Source organism: Oryza sativa, chromosome 8 (genome assembly GCF_034140825.1).
Source record: "Oryza sativa Japonica Group chromosome 8, ASM3414082v1".
In the NCBI taxonomy this organism is placed as follows: Eukaryota; Viridiplantae; Streptophyta; class Magnoliopsida; order Poales; family Poaceae; genus Oryza; species Oryza sativa.
Genome location: NC_089042.1, coordinates 15,860,815 through 15,878,656, shown reverse-complemented (window position 1 = coordinate 15,878,656; position 17,842 = coordinate 15,860,815). Strand labels below are relative to the sequence as shown.

Below are 17,842 nucleotides of genomic sequence, written 5' to 3'. Positions count from 1 at the left end.
GATGAGGAGGAGGAAGAGGATGAGGACGACGACGGGTCGCTTGGTTCCGGTGTAGGATTACGAGAACGCCGGCCGGGTTCTCGAGAGTCTTGTCGTCGCCCTCCGTTGTTGTCCCGGCGCCGTTCTCTGTCGTCCTCGTCATGATGGCGGCGTCCTCGACTGATATCATCCGGCGTCCGTCGCTCACGATCGTCGCGAAAGTGACGATTGTGGCGGTGACCACGGTCTCAGTCTTGGCTCGAGTGGCCTCCTCGTTCTTCATTGTTGTGTTGTCGTGAAGAGACGTGATGCCGGGAACGGTTCTCGTTTTCCCGTGTGCGACGAGCTTCTCGGCGGCCGTTTAGGTGGTCGCGGAGATCGCTGGTGCCGTGAGGTGGAGGGCGGCCCGATGGGGTGATTCCCGCTGTTCGGGGTTTTCGCCGTTGACATCAGCAGTTGGTTGCTGTTCCGGGTGGGTTGCAGTGGCGGCCTCCTCAAACGCGTTACTGAGGGTGGTCACTGACTCCCGTAACCGTTCCGTCCATTGTGCGAGGTCATCGTGTAGGACGGGGTCATAAGGGGTTTCCCTCAGTATCGCGTTGAGGGTCCTGATGTGCTGAGCCGGTGTAGATGTTTGATTTTCCGCCCCGGTGTTAGCGCGTGCCGATGTGCCTGTGCCGTCGAGAGCCAAGACCTCACGCGGCGTACTTGTTGACGAGGAGTCGTAGTCTTCGAGTAGATGTAGGACCGATGGTTCGGAAGAACCGATGTCGATAACACCGACGATACAATCTGGGGTCAACGTCGTTCCTCGTTCTTTGTCTTCATCTCTAAGGGTCTTGCCTGGCTGCTGGACCTTGGGAGATGACATCTTGGTGACGATGAGGAAATCTTTACAGCTTGAAAGGTCGTGATTCTTTGTCTTGTGAATAGGACAATAGACACCACGAGTTGGAGAAACACGCTGAATTCCACGCTCTTTGCAGGCGCGGATCTCGGTGCGGGCGTTGAGGAAGACCAAGCAGGCTTGCAAAGTGTGTTTCCTGGTTTTGTGGATAGGGCACCAGGACCCTGTCACCTCGGAAGTTATTCTCGTCGGCCTGTGTTTCTTGTCGGAACGACAAGGTTTGGCCGCATTAGAATTCTTCTCGAGCTCGGATGTCGTCGATGTTCCGTTCTCCGCTTCGGCGGGAGGATCCTTCGACGTGGAGTCATCTTGGGCTACAGCCACTGCGTTCTCGTTTCTGGTCCTCGACGGCCCAGCTGAGATCGGCATCATGGTGTAAACCGGAAAGACAATTTCGCCGACTTGAGTGCACGTAAGCGTCGTCGAGGCAGGAAGCTCGTAGTTGAGGTTGGCGTTGACGCTGTTGTCGACGAGGCTGGATGAAATAGTAGTAGATCCTTGAGCACCAAGTCCCCCTACCTAGCACGCCACTGTCGACGGATGATACCCGTAGACCGGATATAGAGAGTATTGGGGTACGTTGGTACAAGGGTCTACGTAGTACGACATCAAGCAAACAGAAGACGAAGATTATACAGGTTCAGGCCCCTTGATAGGTAATAGCCCTAATCCAGTGGTATGGGATTGTATGATGGAAATCACAGGTTACAAAGGGAACAATGGAACTCGATAAAACCGACGAGATCGTAATCGAGTCAATTCGACTAGACCTCTCGGCGATCTGGCTTCCGCGGGCTCCGACTTCGTAGGCTGTGGTGGTGGTGTTGGCTATGAGATTCGACCCCGCAGGTCCTCCCAGGGGGTCCTTTTTATACCGCAGGTCAAGTAGTCTCCAAGCAGGACTCGGAGACATCAAACCGCACACGGTACGCTGACAACCTAGTCTTGTCCGAGTAGATCTCTTTACATCTGCCAATTCCGCGAAGGATTTCCTTAACTCGTACAGAGAATGTCCATGTATGCACGGGTATGCCATATCGATATGTAACATATATCGAAGGGTAAGGGGTATCCCTAATCCGTAACCCTGACAATGACTTAGTATTTTTCCATTTTTCATATGAAATGTTTATATTTGTGAGTTGACATGAAGCAAAATAATTAACTGTAGTATAATAATTCATTTTATTAGTCAAAATAATTTTTCGGGTAGTAAATGATTTCAAATGGAAAAATTGTCAACAACAAAGTTGTATAACCTTTCAATATTTACAATTTTTATTTTGATCATTTTTCTATATAACTTTTTTTTGACAGTTTGAATGTGAATTTGAAAATATGACAACTTCAAACAACATTTTCAAATACTAAATGATTTCAACTAAAAAAGTCATCAACAATCATCAAGATCTATAACTTTTATTTTGGTCATTTCTTCATCCCGCAAAGTGTTAGAAATATTGTTCACAAAATTGATATATCTGTGTTATAGTTTATAAAACCAGATGAGAGATATGTGAATTTTATAAACAATGTTACTATCACTTTGTCGGATGAAAAAATGACCAAAATAAAAGTTATAAATCTTGATGAGTTATACAACTTTGTTGTTGATGACTTTTTCAGTTGAAATCATTTAGTATTTGAAATTGTTCTTTGAAGTTGTCATATTTTCAAATTCAAATTCAAATTATTCAATAAATGTTATATAGAGAAATGACCAAAATAAAAATTGTAAATCTTGATAATTTATACAACTTTGTTATTGATAACTTTTCCATTTGAAGTCATTTAGTATTTGAAAATATTATTTGGAGTTGTCATATTTTCAAATTCAAATTCAAACTGTTCAAAAAAATGTTATATAGAAAAATGACCAAAATAAAAGTTATAGATCTTGATAAGTTATACAACTTTGTCGTTGACAATTTTTCCATTTGAAATCATCTACTATCCAAAAAATTATTTGAATTTCCTATATTTTAAAATTCAAATTTTATATAGTTCAATCAAACCCGGATGGAGAAATGACAGAAATAAAATCGGTAGATCTCAATGAGTTCTTCAACTTTGTTTTTGATAGTTTTTTCATATGACCTCATTTAGTATCATAAAATTCAATTTGAAATTTTTTTGCCTAGAAGTCTGATTTGCCTCCTCATCATTTTAATACTTGCTAAATATATATTTGATCCAATTAACTCGATTTTGCTAGCTAAATATGTGAAATATGTGAATGGGTATGAAATATATGATCAAAATGGATATTATGTGAATGTGGTTGTGTGAAATATATTGATGGTTGTGTATGTGAATGAATGTACAACTTCTTCTCCGGAAGTCGATCCCAAAAAACTCTAAGGTTAAGCGTGCTAAGGATGGAGCAATTTCGGGATGGGTGACCACGGGCGTGGCTAGCAAAGGTCTGAGACTAGCCAAAAAATAAAATTTATTTTTTTGGATTATATTGACGGACTATAATTTAGGCCCAATTGAGATGTGTGTCATTCGTGATGGCCGGATGCCCGATTGAGATATTTTCTCACATTAGTGACCTTTGCTTAGTGACGGGGGTGCTACCTGATAGAGATAAGTGTTGGTATTTCTTACGATCACAGATAGAATCCGCAAGCGCGCGGATATACCGCTGTAGCACTTCCCCTACGGAGTATTCCAAAGGCTATCGAATCCTTTTTTTTTTTTGGATTATATTGACGGACTATAATTTAGGCCCGATTGAGATGTGTGTCATCCGTGATGGCCGGATGCCCGATTGAGATATTTTCTCACATTAGTGACCTTTGCTTAGTGACGGGGGCACTACCCGATAGAGATGAGTGTTGGTATTTCTTACGATCACAGATAGAATCCGCAAGCGCACGAATATACCACTGTAGCGCTTCCCCTACGGAGTATTCCAAAGGCAATCGAATCCAAGGAAACGTGTGTGGTCAGATCTTCCTCCGGTTCATCCAAGGACACCAAGCACATGATAGGCCAGGATAGAGAGGATTTATTAGTGAGAAACAGTGTCTAAGGGAAGCTTAACTTTAATCCTAACGCAATACTTCGGGCACTGGCAACCCGCTGTTCCCAGATGTCGCTCTACTACGTACCCGGACAAGGAGGACTTAAGTGATCTCGAGGGCTGTCACCACCTCTACACCTACCTCAAACGTACTGTGGGATACGCAGCAATTACTAGATAACAATTACCTAAACACCACGTCTAAGCAATTAATATCTACTTTAGTGTTTATAACTCATCAAAGCAATCACTATATTTTTGTTGATTATAGTGAACAATAATCCCGTATGCTATTTAGGAACTAACCAAGAGATAATTCTCCACAAGATAAATCTAAATTACTCAGGAAGAATATTATATTGAATTCAGAGTAATAAACAGAATAAAAGAAATGAGAGAAGATTACCGACAACTCTGGAATTCTTCTGACTTCTTCTACTCTACTCACTTACTATTCTATTATACAATATAGTTCAATAGAGCCTCTTATAATTCAGCTCAAGATTGGAAGTGTGTGTGAGAGTGAAGGAGTGAAACTCCTTTTATAGGGCAGTTATAAAGGTTGTGAGAAGGGGAAATGTCCGAACTGCCCCGCAACCACCATCAGGACATCATCTGGAGCGTCCACGCCAAACCCCAGGATCAACGGTGATCAGGGGGGTTCGGCCGAACCTGGGCTGGGCCCTCCCGGCCTGGCCTTCGGCCTGTGGACTCCCTGGACTCTCCTCTATCCATTTCCCGGAATTTTGGGCAGATTTTCTGATATTTTGATGAAGTTCACAACCCATCCTTGTATGGATACATAATTCTCCTCACTTTAGTCTAGATTTCTTCCCAACCTCGGGGTTTATCACCTGCATACAAATATACACCAACACTTGTGGAATATGTGAGATTAAGCACTTATCACCATGTTGGATGTTTTATTATCTAAACTTTATGCAGATGTTGGCGGTATAGAATTAGCATTTAACAGCCGCCAACAATTAGGCTTTAGACCCCTTACAGATGACCGAACCTGTTCTAGTGTTCCCTGTATTCACAGCTTGAATTACCTTTAATTATCCTAATTTAAAATGTCCACGATTTAAATCTTGGTACAACCCGTTTGGAAGGCTGGAAATTAAAATCGCAGATATTTGTATTGGTTTCTATTTGAAAGTTTATTTACGTGTTTGTTTAATACTTTTTTATCTGCTGCAAAAAGAAAAAATGGTGCGGTACGTATCCAACATAGTAAGTACAAGTTGATGATCAACGAAACCAATTACTTGCACGACTACAGAAAATCGGATTTGTGCCGGTTGAGAACCCGCCATAGATGTCAGATTTCCCAACCAGCATCTCCGCAGGCGTCACTAATGACCTCGGTCATCGGTGCCAGTTGTAGAACCGACACCGATAACACATATTGTTGCCGGTTGAGAACCCCACAACAAGTACCACTACTACGAAAACCATCTTTGTGGCGGACATTTTAGGTTTTCGCTAGCGGAATTTGTAGCCGCCACAAAGCAAAGGCCAGCGAAGATCTGGCGGTTATCGACCGCCAGGGATAATTCATTTTCGCTGCCGATCATCTTAAGCCAGCCGCCAGCAAAAATCCATTTTGCTGGCGGTTGCCTTACACCGACCGCTTGCAATAATTCATTTTCGCTGGCGGCTGTGTTAAATCAACCGCCAGCAAAAATCAAACCCATGCAGCTGCCCTAGGAGGAGATAGGATAAGGACGAGGCGGAGAGAACAGGGTTTTCGCTGGTGTGGGGGTGGTGCTTTTATAGCGTCAAATTTTATTTCGGTGCTGTTTCCTGCCGCCAGTGAAAATCAGACACCAACGAAAACCCGTTTTTTTATGGAGGGCCTCTTGGAGCCGCCGCCAGCGAAAATAGAGCTATTTTTTATGGCGGGCCTCTTAGCGTGGCCGCCAGTGAAAATCGATTTTCGCTGGCAGTCCGTAACCCCTCACCCCTCATAACCCCGCCAGCGAAAATCCAGCTCGATGAATTGGCTTGATTCGAGCCGATGAATCGAGCAGCTCACCATCATCCAAATCCAAGAACACATTCATTAACATCCATGTACCAAGAATCCAAGAATACATTTCTCACAATCTCACCATCCATCCAACAACAACGCAGAGAGGCCAAAATTAGAAAATCAAGAATCAACAAGGAAGAGAAATACATCGTTGCTTGCCGTGGTGAATCCTCCCGCGAGTGCGCCAACCATCGTCGAGCAACCTAGCCGGATCTAGCCGCCCTCTACCCCCCGCGCCCCGCCATGGTGAGGCCGCCCATTGCGCCACCATCAAGGCTACCCATTGCGTCACCAATCAAGGCCGCTCACCGCGGAGGAGAGGTCGCCCACCACGCAATTTTTGTGGAGCACCCTAGCCGGATTTGGCCGCCCGCCACCCACTGCGCCCCTCCATGGTGAGGCCGCCCGTCGCGCCGCCGGAGGAAGGCTGCCCACTGCACTGCCGTTAAAGCCGTCGGTCGTGAAGAAGAGAGGCCACCCACCGCGCCAGCCATGGGGAAGCCGCCCGTTGTGCCACATGGGGAGGTGGCCCTCTGCGCCTTCGTGGAGTCCTCCTGCCACGCCCTCACCGTTGGAAGCCATCTATCACTCCCTCTCCATGGAGGCCTCCCGCCAAGCCCACACCGTGAGGAGGCCACCCACCACTCCCTCGCCATGGGAGGCCTCCCGCCATGCCACTGTGAGGTGGGGCAGTACAGGATCCAGCCCCTCCCGACTGCCGGTGGGGAGGGGCAGTGTTGGATCCGGCCATCCCGAGCACCGGTGGGAAGGGGATGGGACGGAGAGGTGCAGCCACCGACAAGGCCAGCAAAGAGCAATGGTGCAAGTAGCGCTAATCATATTGCCCACAAATCGACTGAGATCCATTAAAAAAAATCTGGCGACATAAATATAGCAAAATAAGCCGAAAAAGATTCCTCACTCCCCTCCGCTCGTCTCGGTTCGGTTGTATTAAAGTACCCGCACTTTTAACCCCTACTTGGGTATCATTTTGTTAAAAAATGAAATTTATATTATTGGTATCAGTTTTTTTTTTAGAGTAAATTGCGTTGACGGTACAATAACTTGGCAGGAGGGTGCGATTAGGTGCAAAAAGTTGAAAACCGAGCGTAGCGGTACAATAACTTGGCTAGGTGGGTGCGCCCATGGTGCAAAAGTTGCCACGCCATTGTTCCACCTCAGCGAAAGTGGCACATTAGCATTGACGCGAAAGACCTATCTCATTTTATAGAAAACCCCCTAATATGATTTCTTAACGTACAAATATCTCCCTTCATCTTTCTTACGTGATCCTGATCGAGAGGTGGTTGCACTGGTGGAGACGCAACGGCGGCGGTGGCGGCGGCGGCGACTTGGCGACGGCGACGACGACGACGAGGGAAACCGTGCAACTACATCGCGGCGGCGACGAGGGCTCCGTGTGCCACACTAATTCAAGCCCTAAACCATAACCAAGCCAATTCAAGTCCACAAACTGCTGCTGTCGACGTGATTGCTGCAAGCTTTGGGATGGCTCCGACTCGGTGAGTTCTTGGAGCTTCTGCTCCTTGTTATGGTAAATCACTTGCTGATGGTAGTAGATTTCTATTTTTTGTTCAATTGATGGATGATTGCAAAGTTAAGGTCTCATTGATCTGTACGATGGCTGCATTATTTTGGTCTTTCACTTGAATATCCTGTTATTTGTTATTACAATGCAATGAAGTGATATAATGGTACTAGCCACGAGATTGGTTGTACTGTAATTATTGGTGTTTCCTGTAGCTGTATACGATATAAGAGTAACATTGGCAATGATAAATTCTTGCTATATGTATTTTGTACCCCTATCAGCAGCATATAATTAGTTCAATAATCTGCAAATAATCTTAGTGTATTATTTTCCTTATGCGGGTATAACACATCACCAATTATTTCATATTGCAGGCCATGAGGAGGAAGAATTCACAATTGAACTGCATCATGGTGGGTTTTTTTGTGGAGTTGGCAGTAGCAGAATTTATTTGGATGAGAAGGTGGACTGGTTTGATCATTGCGACACTGACACATGGTCTTCCTTATGGCTTGATGATTTTATTGAGCAACTAGGATATGATAATTCTAAGAGGAAGGTTAAGGTTTATTGGTTATTGCCTGGGAAAACATTTAGTGATGGGCTAAGGAGAATAAATTCGGATGCAAGCACTAACAGCATGGTTGCATTAGTACCAAGGTTCAGATCATTGCTTTTGTACACGGATCATCAGGATATTGTGGAATCGATTAATTGGGATGATGTAGCTCTTTCAGCCCCAACTACTTTACCTATTGTGGCTAGTCCCAGGAGAGTCGCAATGAGTCAGAAGGTTTGTGATGATCAAGTTGCAAAAGGTGATAAAATTGATGATGAGGATGACAGTGAATTAGATCCAGACTTTATTGATAGTGATTATGAGGCTGACAAGGGGGATGATGATGTTTTTGACAATTGTGTTGACCAAACTGAAAATGCTGAGGCTAGCAAGCTAGTAGTTGAGCTTCCTGGATGTGATCCAGATGATGAAGGTTTGCTGCTACCAGAGTCATCTGATGAAGATTATGGGGGCATCAAGTTGAAATTTAAGAACTTTGTGGCTGATGTGGACATGGAGTCACCTATCTTTAAGGTTGGGATGTTGTTTAATGATGCTATTGAAGTTAGGCAGGCAATAAAACAATATAGTGTGAAAAATAGAGTTGCAATCAGATTTGCAAGAAACACCAAGAAACGAATAGAGGCCAAATGTTCTGAAGAATGCCCATGGATGTTAAATGCCTCTGAGGACAGCAGGACAAAATGTTTTATGATAAAACAATATGTGGATGGTCACAAATGTCAAAAAGAGTGGGAGTTGAATTATGTAACTGCTAGATATCTTGCAAATAGGTACATTGAAAGCTTTAGAGATAATGATAAGATGACACTCAAGAGTTTTGCTAAAGTAGTTCAAAAAGACCTAAATGTAACACCATCAAGATACAAACTAGGACGAGCGAGAAGGTTAGCTTTGGAGGCTATACACGGTGATGAAATAGCTCAGTATGATATGTTATGGGATTATGGACAAGAGCTTAGGACATCTAATCCAGGTAGCAAATTTTTCTTGAATTTACAGAATATGTGCTTCCATACATGCTATTTGTCATTTGATGCTTGCAAAAGAGGCTTCTTAAGTGGTTGTAGACCTATCATTTTTCTTAATGGATGCCACATCAAAACCAAATTTGGGGGACATTTATTGACTGCAGTAGGCATTGACCCCAATGACTACATCTATCCTATAGCCATGGCAATTGTGGAAGTGGAGAGTAGAGCTAGTTGGGGTTGGTTCTTGAATACTTTGAAAGAAGATCTCCTTATTGACAACACGGCACCGTATACTATTATGACAGATAGACAAAAGGTATTCCTTACATCTCTATTTCATCATATTTTATTTTATTTTTAAACTTGATGATGGACTAGAATTCACCTTATTTTTAATTAAATTGTAGGGATTGGTGCCAGCTGTGAGGGATAAATTTCCAGATTCAGAACAAAGATTTTGTGTTAGGCATCTATACCAAAACTTCCATGTTTTGCATAAAGGGGAGACTCTAAAGAACCAATTGTGGGCAATTGCAAGGTCCAGTTCAATACCGGAATGGGAATCCAACATGGAAAAGATGAAGTATCTTAGTACTGATGCTTATGGATACTTGGAGGAAATACCACCAAATCAGTGGTGCAGAGAATTCTTTAGTGATTTTCCCAAGTGTGATATTTTGCTGAACAACAATTCTGAGGTATTCAACAAGTATATTCTTGAACCTAGAGAGCTTCCAATGTTGTCCATGCTTGAGAAGATTAGGAGCCAGATCATGAATAGGATACATAATAAGCAGGAGGAGTGCGTAAAGAAGTGGTCGGGAAATATATGCCCAAAAATAAAGAAAAAGGTTGAGAAAAATGCAGAAATAGCAAATACATGCTATGTCTTGCCTGCTGGTAAAGGGGTGTTCCAAGTTACTGAGAAAGAACACCAATATATTGTTGACATCATAGCAAAACATTGTGAATGTAGGAGATGGCAACTAACAGGGATACCATGCAACCATGCAATTTCTTGCTTGAGGAGTGAGAGGATCAAGCCTAAAGACGTGGTGTCCTTTTGTTACTCAACAGAGAAATTTATGGAAGCATATGGATTTAATATAATGCCTGTTAGAGACAAAACTGCTTGGGCGAAGATGAATGGAGTGAAGGTCAACCCACCGGTTTATGAAAAGAAAGTCGGAAGGCCTAGTAGATGTAGAAGAAAGCAGCCTCAAGAGCTTGAAGGAGGAACAAAAATATTCAAACATGGTGTGCAACTACACTGTAGCTATTGCCAAGGAGTTAATCACAATAAGAAGGGATGCAAGAAGAGGAAGGAAGATATAAAAAGTGGAAAGCAGCAGGCCAGTGCTCCTTCTCTACAGCCTGTTCAAGAAGATGTTATGCCTTTGCAGGTCATGCCTGATATTCTGAATAGTCAGACTAGTATTCTAACTAGTCAGCCAAACTACAACCAGTTAGACAATACCATATTGTCTTCCTTGATTAGAGAGGTTAGGCAATGCTTTCTCAATTCTCCATTTTGTAACTTTGTGAAACATTTTTCCACAATTTCAAGTACTTTGTGCAGAACACAATCAACAGCTCGTCTAGAGTTGCCCCTGGTCCATTGCCGGAATCAAATTTTATTGCCACAAACAGAAGGGCTGGAGTGGAGCCACCAATGACGACCGCAACCAAAGAGGGCAGGGCAACAATTAGGAAGAGGATGGCAGAGCCAAGGAAGAAAAATGCACCACCTAATAAGAAATCGATACCAAATAATGAAGCAGAACCGAAGAAAAGGAAGGAGACAAAGAAAAAATGAAAACAGCTAGTAATCAATTTTATGTGGAAAACATTAGCATATGTTTCAGTCAGAGAGTTTTATTTAGTTTCATACCAACCAGATAGACATGTTTCATAAGCTACATTAGTCTGATTTCCCTGTTCTTGAACAGTGTTTATTTTGCACCTTTTATTTTGTTATGGGCATGTTGATTTCTTCCTGAATTTCAGTATGAAAATTTCTACCTTGATTTATTTATGGACAAGAAAATGTCCCACATTATATATGTGTATAGAAATTCCCTACATTGCAAGTGGTGGTCAAAACAAGCTGGCAAAATTATGACAGATTATCGCTTGGGCTGTTGGGCATAAAGTGTACCAAATGTCTCATTCAGACAGAAGCATACAATTCTGAATTTTTCGTACCAATTTGGAAACAAATTATGTGAGGCAGCTTTTGATTGCATTTGGAAATCACTTACAGAGTACTTAATAAAAGCACAGAGGAACTTTATATCACTTTCATCATAATTCCGTACATAATGAAATCACTCCCAGAGTACTTACAAAAGAACCTACAGGAACTATACATCACTTGCATATATACTTCTAGGTACATATATTGCAGAACATCCAAACCCCTGTATAGGCAGCCAACACAGAGAAATGTCACTTCGTCAGTCCCAAAATTGCTCACCAGATTGAGGCATAGCTCCTGCGTGACTGTGACTGCGTCTGCTGGTTGCTTGTCGTTGCGACAGGAGGTCCGGCGGGGATCCCCTGTACTCGTCGTGTCCAGCGGCGCGGCGGGGATCCCCTGTACTCGTCGTGTCTGGCGGAGGCGGCGCCGCTGGCTGTGGACGAGGAGGGGAACAGAGATTTGATGTTGTCGGAGACTCGATCTGCGCCCAGCGAATGTGGAAGGAAGGAGCCAGCACAGGACGCGGCACTGGTCATGGCGCCGCCAGTGTTGCCGAACCTGTAGGACGTCGAGGTCGCCTGCTCGATGACCTTGCTCCGTCGACGCCGCGGCGGGCGGCGGCAGGGCCTATCTTTCCAATCTTTCTACCGAACAATGGGATCGTAATATAAAAGTTACTATGGACTTTTCTGTAAAATGAGATGGTCAATGCTAATGTGGCACTTTCGCTTAGGTGGAACAATGGCGTGGCAACTTTTGCACCATGAGCGCACCCACCTAGCCAAGTTATTGTACCGCTACGCTCGGTTTTCAAGTTTTTACACCTAATCGCACCCACCTGCCAAGTTCCTGTACCGTCAACGCAATTTACTCTTTTTTTTATAATCAGCAAAAGTTGTTGGTTTTATATTTTTCCACTCCATAGGGGTGGGAAAAAGTCTATAAGTATCGTTTTAACTGTTCCAGCACGTATTGTGCCTACTTCTTTGTATGTTTTTAGTACTAGTTCGATTGTCATTTATGTGGCATGTTATAGATATATATTTCTTGATGATAATTACTCCTGACGGAGCTCGTGGCCCCTCACCGGGAGACTGCGCAAGCCCCCCTTTGCCGGTTCGACCAGGGGCTTAGGGTGCAATCCCAAGCTCTCTCTCTCTCTCCGAGTGTGGAAAGATTACCCGCCCGCAAGACACACGAGACACGGCGATCTATACAGGTTCGGGCCGCTGCGAAGCGTAATACCCTACTCCTGTGTTTTTGTGGATTTGTGTATGGAGGAGCTACAAAGTGTGAGCCGGCCTATCCCTTGTTCTAGGCTCTGAATCTGGAAAGAATCAATCAACCAACCCCCTGCTCTATGGGCAAGGTCCTCCTTTTATACTTCAAGGGGATACCACATGCGCCCCTCTCTTTCCAAACTGGACTTTTTTTCTCTTCATCAATGGACCGAGATTTGCACGGTCGTCCTCCGAACATCTTCCCGACGGGACAGCACACACCTACCTCCATTTCTGCCGGAGGCAGGCGCGTCGTGGGAACGTGGCTGTCTGCCGATGACATGACCAATGTCAGACCGGTCACAAATCGGTCATTCTTGCCCACCACGCGTCAGCCTAGCAACTTGCATGTTTGCCCTTCTTCACACAACATCTTGCCTGTAATGGTTAGGATGAAGCCTGGTATAAATCGACCGGGGCTAACGTGTCATCTCTGGGATATAACACGCTAGCTCCAGCCGGGGACGAGTGCCTAGAAGCTCTCGTCTAGACAGGATGGGGCGAAGCATGCGTCTGACCGCCTGTCGCCACCTAACCCGTGATCTGACCGGTCTGTGACTGGTCACAGACCGGATAAAGGAACGCGCTGTACTGCGTTGCATGCAGCGTGACACGCTTGACCAGACTGCAATAAATGCTGTTAGGTGAGCACAGCTGTGCTCACTTATCCCATATGTGTGGCGCAGACTTCCTTAAGGGGTCGGGGTGCCTCGGCCCTCGGGGCCGGGGCAAGCGCAACCCGACCCCCCCTCGGGGGAAATCAGGAGGAGGGCGGACACCTCACCCTCGGGCCCGACGTCCCCGAAGGTGCCAGGCCACGTGGGCGATTGTGTCTGCCTCAAGCCTCTGGTCATGATACTCCCGGTCCCATATCACCGACAGTAGCCCCCGGCGTTATGCCAGGGCGATTGCCCTTCCCAAGGGAAGCGGTCAGGTGTGACGCCACCCCTAAAGCCTGGTGACAGGTGGGACCGGTCTCCGTAGTTGGGCAAAATACCCAACGGTCTCAATCCATGCACATTGGTATTGGTAACTTTGGTTGTCCATAATGGGCGGTCTATTCAAGACTACCACACCACTTGAGCAGCGCGCGAATCTGGGTGAGCAGATTTGTCTCGCCCGGAGATACGGTAACGCCGCTTCGGTCGGCGAGCGTAATTAACGCGCGCACGATACAATCCATTTCGATTGCCACAACCGTATATCCACTTCATGCGCCGTATGCGGGCGAATGGGATTAGTGGAAGCGTGGGCACGGGAAACGAGGGAGCGAGATAGCGAGATACGAGGGAGCGAGGTAGTGGGCGCGAGAAACGAGGAGCCAGGCCCAGCGATGGCAAGGGTATAAAAGCATCGAGAAAAGGATTTGCTTCCTTCCTTTCGCCATTGTTCCTCTTGCCTTCGCCGCCTGAGCTCTAACTCTTTCTCTGCTACGCCCTACTTTCGCCACACGCGCTCGTTCTCAATCATCTCTTCCTCCACCGCCATGGCACGGGGCTCTGCTCTGCTCGACGGCAGTGTACTACCGCCTTCCCGCATCGTGAGTGAGAGGCACGCCGGACTGCCGCGCCGCTTCATGCCGGAGTCCGCCACCGGTCGGGAGATAGTGATGCTGGGCAAGGGACGCCCGGCACCAGACTACCCGGGGCGGTCCATCTTCTTTCTCCCCTTCGCAATGGCTGGGCTGGTCCCGCCATTTTCTTCTTTCTTCATGGATGTCCTGGAGTTCTACGATCTCCAGATGGCGCACCTCACCCCAAATGCGGTGATGACATTGGCCATCTTCGCGCACCTGTGCGAGATGTTCATTGGGGTGCGCCCCTCTCTTCAGCTGTTCCGGTGGTTCTTCACCGTGCAGTCGGTGTCACCGCCGTCGGTGGTTGGCGGCTGCTACTTCCAGCCGCGGGGGCCGGTGTTGAACCGCTACATCCCCTGCGTCCTCCGCAAGAAGTGGGACGACTGGAAGAGCGACTGGTTCTACACCCCCCTCGCCAACGAAGCGCGCCTCCAACTTCCAAGCCAGCCCCCGGCGCAGGTCTCCAGCTGGCGGGCGCCGGTAGATCTGGGGGAGGACTACGACGCCGTCCTCGACCGCCTGGCGGGCCTGCGATCCCAGGGGCTCACCGGGGCCATGGTGTACGGCGATTACCTCCGTCGCCGGATTGCGCCGCTCCAGCGGCGCGCTCGGGCCGCCTGGGAGTACACCGGGTCCGAAGACTACATGCGGACCCACCAGGGAGTCAGATGGGATTGGGCCCCCGAGGACTTCAAGATCGTGGTCCAAAGGGTGCTAAATCTTAGCTCCGTGGAGGCGTCTCGCATTCCTCGGGAGATCCTCCCCCTCTGCAGCGATCCCGACCGCGCCTCCATTCTAACCATTATGATGGGGGTCGGGGCCTCAGAGGAGAGAGCCCCTAAGGGCCACGACGGCGCGGGCGAGTGCCGCCGGGGGGAACAATCTGCCCCAGGAGGGGGTCGTGCTTCTGGGCCCCGCGTCGGGGGCTCGGGGAGCAGCCGCCCTGCCGACGCCCAGGGGAAGAGGAAGCTGGGAGGAACACCTCCCCTATCTCCTCCCCGAGGGGGCGGGGCGGCGCGTGCCAGCAGTCGGCGCCCGGAGGGGGCCGCGCCGACGTCGCAGCCCGAGGGGGAGCGCAAGAAGAAACGGCTCCGCAAAACGGGAGAGACGGAACCATGCCGGGGAAACCTGATTTCCCCTCCAAGGTGGTCATTCAACCGACCCCCTCGCAGGTTCGTCTCACTCTCATTGCAACCATCTTTCCCCCAAAAGGAAGTTTTTTCTTACTCATTTTGTTCGTCTTCTGGTTTTTTCTTCTGCTTCAGCGATGTCCCGTCGCATTCCTCCCGCCACCCCAAGTCCGGCCAGTCCGAGGCCGAAGATCCAGCGGCCGCAGAGGAGCGGAGGCGAGAATCTGACCAGCGTGAAGCCGCAGATCGCCTTCGGGAAGCTGAAGAGGCCGCCCGGGAGGCCGCCCGGATTCGCCAAGCGGAGGAAGCTGCTCGGGAGGAGGCCGCCCGGGCTGAGGAAACCGCTAAGGAGGAGGCCGCCCGGGCTCGCCAGGCTGAGGCAACAGCTGCTGCTGGCGCGTCAACTGGGCCCACTCCCTCGGGCAACCCTCAGGCGACAGCCTCCGGGGAGGCTCGCGACGAGGCCGCGGGCACATCGCCTGGGCCTACCTCACCGGGCGACGCCCAGGATCAAACGGGCCCGGGGGACATCCCCGAGCCCAGCACGTCCTCCGGGGGGCCGAGCCGCATCGCCTTCTCTCCAAGGCGGCTTTTCTCCTCATCTTCCGTCGCCCCGCTGAGCGCCGAGCCCATTCTGCAGGCCTTGGCCGCCGCAAACACCGCGGTGCTAGATGGGTTCAGCGCCCAAGTGGAGGCCCTGCGCGCGGAACGAGCGGAGCTCGAGGCCGCATGGGCACGCGTTGAGGAGGGGCGGCGCTCGGTGGACGCCATGGTGGAGGTGGGCCGTAAAGCTCACCGCCGTCACGTCTCGGAGCTTGAAGCCCGGAAGGCGGCGCTGACGGAGATCGCTCGTGAGGTGGAGGAGGAGCGAGCGGCCGCCCTCATCGCTACCACCACGATGATTGAGGCGCAAGACGCCCTCCGCCTTCAAAACGCCAGCCGGGAGGCGGAGCTGAAAGAAAAGCTCGACGCCGCCCAGGGAGTCCTTAACTCCGCCGCTGCCCGAGAGCGGCGGGTAACAGAGACTGAGGCGGCGTCCCGGCGGCGCGAGGAGGCCCTTGAGGCCCGTGCCATGGCGCTGGAAGAACACGCCGGCGCCGTGGAGAGGGGCTTGACGGACCGCGAGGCCGCCGCCGGTCTCCGAGAGGCGACGCTGGCGGCGCACGAGGCCGCCTGCGCCGAGGAGGAGTGCGCGCTCCGCCTCCGCGAGGACGCACTCGCTGAGCGGGAGCGAGCTCTCGAGGAGGCTGAGGCCACAACCAAACGGCTGGCGGACAGCCTGTCCCTTCGCGAGGCGGCGCAGGAGGAGCAGGCGCGCCGCAATCTTGAATGCGTCCGCGCCGAGAGAGCCGCACTGGAGCAGCGGGCTGCTGACCTCGAGGCGCGGGAAAAGGAGCTGCACGCGAGGGCGCATATCGGTGGGGCGGCCGCGGGCGAAAGCGACTTAGCCGCCCGCCTCGCAGCTGCCGAACACACCGTCGCCGATATGCAGCGAGCGCTGGACTCCTCCACCGGGGAGGCCGAGGCCCTTCGCTTGGCGGGCGAGATTGGGCCCGACATGCTTTGGGACTCGGTCTCCCGCATGGATCGCGCCGGTCGGCAAGCGGGCCTCTGGAAAAGCCAGACGAGGACGCGCCCCACCAATCTGGAAGGCCTCGCTCCGCACCTCAACAGGATGGCCTGGGTCCTCGAACGACTCCCCGAGGAGCTCGAGAAGACCATCAAGTCATCCTCGAGGGACCTCGCCCGGGGGGCGGTCGAACTCGTGCTGGCGAGTTACCAGGCCCGGGACCCCAACTTCTCTCCATGGATGGCGCTGGAGGAGTTCCCTCCCGGAACCGAGGACGACGCGCGCGCGCGCGTCAGTGATGCCGCCGACCACATCGTCAACGGGTTCGAGGGGTCGGCCCCTCGGCTCGCGTTCGCCCCCAGCTCCGACGAGGAGGGCGACGCCAGCGGCGAGGATGACGGTGGCGACGGGGCCAGCGACCCGGGCGCATTGGAATGAGCCCCCAGGCCCCCGCCAATCTCCAATTTTTTTCTTTTTCTTTCTTCTAAGGCCTTCATGCCTCTTTTGTGTACAAATTAACTTAATCTGCAATCAGAAATGACGAAAAATTTTTGTGTTAGTTTTATTTTGCTATACATACGCGATGAGGATGATCTGTGCCATGGTCCTTTTGCGCCTTAGCTTGAAATAAGGGCTCGTGCCCAAGTCCCAGTCCTCGAATGGCTCGGGTCGGGGCTAGTGCCTGGGGAGATCCACATGTCGAGACTGGCCAGGCCGGGAACGTGGTGACCGAGGGGTATGGGTGACCCGATTGTGGGTTTTTGCCGATTCCCCCCCGGAGTTCACCACGCCCCGGGGCACGGCTCGGTTCTGGGCCCCGTTTGGCGATTTTAGCTGACCGAACCGAACCCCCGAGGGCAAGGTTGAGTACGAGTGACCTTATTTTAAGTCAAGGTTCTTCAAAAGGAAAGAACAGCACAGACACAACCTTTAGGAAATTGAAACTGCTTCTATTGAAATGTTGAAAAAAGAGAAATAAGAATGTAATGCATGTGTGGTAGCCCCCGGCCAACCCTGCACACCCGAGG

General features: G+C 49.4%; 1 protein-coding gene across 1 annotated transcript; it reads left to right on the top strand.

Annotated features, from left to right (window-relative positions):
* Positions 1-9,831: 9,831 nt before the first annotated feature.
* Positions 9,832-11,822, top strand: LOC136351562 (uncharacterized). Its single transcript, XM_066303741.1, has 2 exons — positions 9,832-10,492; positions 11,599-11,822. The coding sequence occupies exons 1-2, from the start codon at positions 9,832-9,834 to the stop codon at positions 11,820-11,822; spliced, it is 885 nt and encodes a 294-aa protein (XP_066159838.1).
* The last annotated feature ends 6,020 nt before the right edge of the window (positions 11,823-17,842 follow it).